General features: G+C 46.2%; 1 protein-coding gene across 2 annotated transcripts in view; it reads left to right on the top strand.

The window, feature by feature from the left end:
* The window catches only part of LOC109511273 (uncharacterized), a 30,965-nt gene extending 29,184 nt beyond the window's left edge, over positions 1 to 1,781 (top strand). For both annotated transcript variants that reach the window (XM_019862235.1, XM_019862236.1), the window contains exon 8: positions 1,155 to 1,781. In XM_019862235.1, the coding sequence (XP_019717794.1) occupies positions 1,155 to 1,555 (401 nt within the window). In that variant the 3' untranslated portion in view covers positions 1,556 to 1,781. The remainder of the gene's footprint in view (positions 1 to 1,154) is intronic.
* The last annotated feature ends 3,380 nt before the right edge of the window (positions 1,782 to 5,161 follow it).

Below are 5,161 nucleotides of genomic sequence, written 5' to 3'. Positions count from 1 at the left end.
CTGTGTATTCATCCAGTGTGCCCGTTGAAGTTTCAAAGACGCCCCAATCAGTGCCGTTTAAGCATTCTTGTAGAGCTAGCTTTGCTTCATCTGTCCATTTTTTCACAGTCTTAACAACCGGTTTAACACATTTGAGTTTCTGTCTGTATGTAGGTATTAAGTGTATTAAATTGTGGTCAGAAAGACCCAATGCTGCGCGGGCGATCGATCGGTATGCATTTTTGATTGTTGTATAGCAGTGGTCTAGGATGTTGCCTTCTCTGGTGAAACAGTCGATGTGCTGCTTATATCTGGGAAGTTCTCGGTTAAGATGTGCTCTATTAAAATCACCCAAAATGATCAGGGGTGACTCTGGGTATTTTATTTCGAGTTTGTTTACTCGTTCAGCTAGCGTTTGTATTGCCGTGTTAGCGTTAGCTTGTGGCGCAATGTAAACACCGACTAGTAAAAAGGAGGTGATCTCACGTGGTGAGTAGAATGGCTTGCAGTTTAAAGATAGCGACTCCAGGTCCGGGCTGCAGTGTGCGTTGAGCTTCGTGACACCAGTGCACCATTCTTCGTTGATATAGAAGCAAATCCCACCACCTTTCGATTTCCCTGATAGCCCCGTGTCGCGGTCGGCTCGAAGTAGGCGGAAGCCGGGTTGATGTAGCGCGGAATCCGGGTGGTGGTCACTTGAGCCAGGTTTCAGTGAAGCAGAGCGCAGCAGAACGTGCAAAGGTTTTGTTCGTCTTTGTGAGGAGGAGAAGCTCATCCATCTTGTTTGGCAGAGATCGTAGATTAGCAAGATGGATCGATGGGCGCGGGGTTCGGAATCCACGCTGCCGGAGCTTGACTAGCACGCCGGCTCGCTTCCCCCTCCTCCGACAGCGTTTCCATGCTACGTACAGCGCCGCCGCTCCGCTCGCGATTAGCTCCGAAAAACCTTGTTGATTTCCATGTGCTGGTGAAAAAAGTCCGAGCGTAGACTCCCCAATGCTAAGCAGCTTCTAAGCACGTTTTCTAGTTAGTTAATAACTAATTGCCAAATTTTAAGGTCGCATAATATTGTCATTTCAACATTTTTCCCTCAAAGTTTCAGAAAGACACAGTTGGAACGTATTATGGGGAGCATAGAACATCAAATGACTGATGGCTTTTTCCGCCTCCTTAAGGTGAAAGCCAGTACTGCGCGTTCCTCTTGTTGAAGGCCATGAAGACGGTGGGTCGCGAGATGTTGCCGCAACTGCGGGCCACCCGTGCGGAACCCAGACCCACCGCCAGGGAAGCCACGTGCCGCCTGAGGAGCCTCACAGTGTCCCTGGAGCGTTTCGTGGTGGGTCCCAACACGGCCAACATCAACAACTGCCACGGCCGGTGCGCCTTCCCGCTGGAGAAGACCGTAAACCACGCCGTGTTGCTCAACGCGCACATTGAGAGCGGCAACGTCCACGAGCGGTCGCCGTGCTGCGTGCCTTTCGCTTACGAGTCCCTGGAGGTGGTGGATTTGAACGAAAATGGCACGTTTTTCTTCACGCACCCGGATATGGTCGCAAAGGAGTGTGGTTGTCGCTAAAGCTAATAGACATGTACTGGTGTGCGAAAGTCCACTTGACTTAGTGACCACAAACACGGTTCTCTGAGCGGATTCTTTTGTTTACACTTATTTATTCACAAATTTGACACTATGGCGCATATAGGAAGACGTAGTAGCTGTCTAACCAATATATCTATAATATGCTGTTTGTTTCTATAGAAATAAAACGAAAACCACAAAGATTTTTTTCGTTTTCGTTTCAAATTAAAATACGGTGATAAGTGATTTTTGTTGGCACAGCAACGATATTGAAATATAAATAGAGTGTCACAAAAATCATGACACTTCCTTTTTTTCCTCTTTTGTTTAAGGTCTCGTTTGGCCAAATGTGAGGCCGTCGACATGTGACAACTTCCACTCGACAGATTTTGCTAGCACATCATTCATCTGTCCGAATGTCACTTGAAATGAAAGAGAAAAAAGGAAGCGCAAATGGACTTTTGGGACACCCTGTATATTAATTACTGTATTGGGTATAACTATATCACGTTTTAATTCACGCGTAGTATTAAGATGCTACAGTATTGTTTCACCGGGGCGAGATGTCCTATTTTGCTTGTAATTATACAAAGGTATAATCTCCATTTGTAGTCACTAAAATGGAAGACTTGCATCCAGCTATTAACTACAAAGTACACTCTGTGCCTTTTTTAACCTTTCTAATCCAAAAGCATCCATGCATCATTGTTTTAGGTTTCAGGGCCGTTTTACTGTCGATGGGCTTTTTCCGTTTCCTTATCGCTCCGAGTTCTTCAGATCCCTACCACAACATGAACATGCAAAACCAGCATTTATCGAATGACTCGTCTCGTTTCAACACATTGGGACAACCAAACTAAACTCTCTTTCGCGAAATGCCAAATAGGGTCACAATGAAAGTACTTAAACATAGTCCACCAAATAAGGCATGAAAAAATAATTTATATGTTGTCTATTTGACAAAATAATCGCTTTTCCGAAGTTTGATTTTTTTCCCCCTACCTTCTTTTTGGACACTATTACCATCGTTATTCAACCTCTTTTGAGCTCACCATGCCCAATACTGAGACGTCCATGAGTTGACCCGCTGAAATGGTTCATTCTACTGCTACTGATATGGTACATATCAGTAGTGTTGTGCTCGACTGTGCTGAGGCTCCGATGCGTGTGCCGAGTAAACCGGAAGAAAATCTGCAAAGCGCGCATCGAGGCGTGTGTCGATTACGCTTGTGGCCACGCCCGCCCGATGCTTCGGAACGCGCGTTGCTCCGCCCAAAGCCTCGCGGGACGGGATTCCTACGTCACCGCCAACAAATAAGTTTTGCGGGTGAATCGAAATAAATTCGGCGCACCGGGACGACAATGAGCTGACAGGTGACACTGACTAGAGGTAAGATCGGGCCGCCCGAGCCCGCGGGTCGGGTCGGGCTTCTCTCTCGCCGACTTCTTTTTTTTGTTCGTTACGAGGGGTGAATAGTTTTGGCCACGAGAGACCGTGGTTCGCCAATAAACCAAAGTGGCCTCATCACAACACGTACTGTACTAAACTCTCGCAATGACAATTCAAACAACTCCATGTCTCTATGATCCAGCCGTCATTGTTCTTCTTTGTCTCGCTGCTTCTCTCTCATCAAGTGCCGCGCACGATTCTTCAGGATGTACTGCTGCTGTGGTGAATGGCCCAATTTTCAACCCGTCCAAATGCCTTAACTTTTTCCTACAACTCTTAAAAAAAAAAAACATCCGTCAATGATGGAAAATTGTCGGTTAATGTACCCTCTGCTGAAACAGAAATACATGTTTAAAGGATGTAAATAATTATACAGACTTGTTGAACTTAGATTTTGTGGAAAAGACAGGCTTTAATTTGTTGTCACAAATCACCCCTCCTCCTCCCGAGTCATCACAAATGAAATAGGAAATGTCGGGTTTGCTTCGGGCTCGGGCCTGCAAATCAAGTTAATTGGTCGGGCTCGGGCCGGGTCGGGCTGGATTTTTTTGGCCCATCTTACCTCTACATCAAATCCATGGTCTCATTTTAATCACTGTCATGACATTTATTTTCCACATGATGGGCGCAGTTGTACAAATAAAGCCTCATGATGCTTCGGCCCAGGAACGACCCAGTTGGATGGAAAGCCTCATTGCTTCATGAGGCTTCATTTTCCCATCACTACATATCAGTAGCATAACTAACATAACTTGGACCCTGCCCTGCAAGAAGAGATCCACGAGATGGGTGCGACAGACCTTGATGAAGTCCTCATTGTTGCTTGACGCTGTGAAAGAGCACGTGCAGCACTGAACCTTCATGCTTCATACCCACCTATGCAGACTATGGACCAGGTGTCAATGACATGTTCTGTTGCTGCTTCTGATAAACTTCTAAAAGCAATCGAACAACTGGCACTTAAAGTGAATAACCTACAGAGTGACGTCCGCCAGCTACAGGAGGAGAACACCTACCTCAGCCAACGCTTTGACCACTGGGCCAGTCACCATTTTCCATCCGACCATCGTGATGAATGCCAAACCAGAGCCTGCTACTCAGCTGACAGACACTACGGTCAAACTCCAGAGTTCCATCGCGGGCACCCTCCTGACTCACCTGAGGTCCGACAGAGCAGACGTGATTGGATCTCTGATGGTGACCGCCACCACCGCCATTCCCCAAGTAGATGCAGCGGGAACTCTCAGGAGGATACAAGACGCCATCATTCTGCTGATAGTACATCACAGGATCCATTCGACTGGACTGTGATCCACAGAGAAGAACATCAATGTCAGAATACAGACTCATTGCCAAGGCGTTCACAAGTGCCAAGACCGTCTGACACCACTGACAGCCCTCCTGACGTGAGGCTGCCTTCTCATGTCGTTACGAGACCCATTAAGGTGAACCACAGCAAACCCAGCTATGTGTGCACCGCCGAGCTTCAGCCAGAACCTGAACCAAAACCGCATCAGCCGGTTCCAAAACAGTCCGAAGGATCCTCCTCACCGAATTTCCAGCTTTCCACCAGTGGATTGGAACTGCAGGAGAAACAAGAGCAGGGCCCAATCCTGGCAGAGGTCATGAGTTGGAAGACTAAAGGCTTCAAACCCCCTCACTGTGGAGGATGAAAAACAGACCCGCTGCATAGAAGTCACTCTGGCATGAATACAGAAGGCTTACTTTTCACCAAGAGCTACTCTGTCGGAAAATCCATAACCCAAAATCAAAGTCAGTGCTGTCAGTGTAACGCGTTATTGTCGGCATTAAATTTAAGACAATTTTAACTCGATTAATTTTTTTATCGCAAGATTAATGCGGCACCGCGTCACGGCAGATGTTATGTGCTCCACTTTGAACAACTGCTCCAAGTGAAAAATGTTCACGTCAAGTTGAAAGTCGAAATTGTTGTTCCGGTAAATATTTGCATTTTGCACAAATAAAACAGATCCACGATTTCATGTTGATGAGAGCATTGAAATGGGAAAAAAATAGGAGAAAAAGAAATCAAAGGAAATTTAGAATACATAAAAATCTGTGATTAATTACAGATCATTCTGAGTTAACTATGACATTAGAAATATAAAAAATCCTCGTCTCACCCCTCGGGTGGT

The sequence above is a fragment of the Hippocampus comes genome, unplaced genomic scaffold, assembly GCF_001891065.2.
Source record: "Hippocampus comes isolate QL1 unplaced genomic scaffold, H_comes_QL1_v1.1 scaffold7, whole genome shotgun sequence".
In the NCBI taxonomy this organism is placed as follows: domain Eukaryota; kingdom Metazoa; phylum Chordata; class Actinopteri; order Syngnathiformes; family Syngnathidae; genus Hippocampus; species Hippocampus comes.
This window is presented reverse-complemented; position numbering and strand designations above follow the sequence as displayed.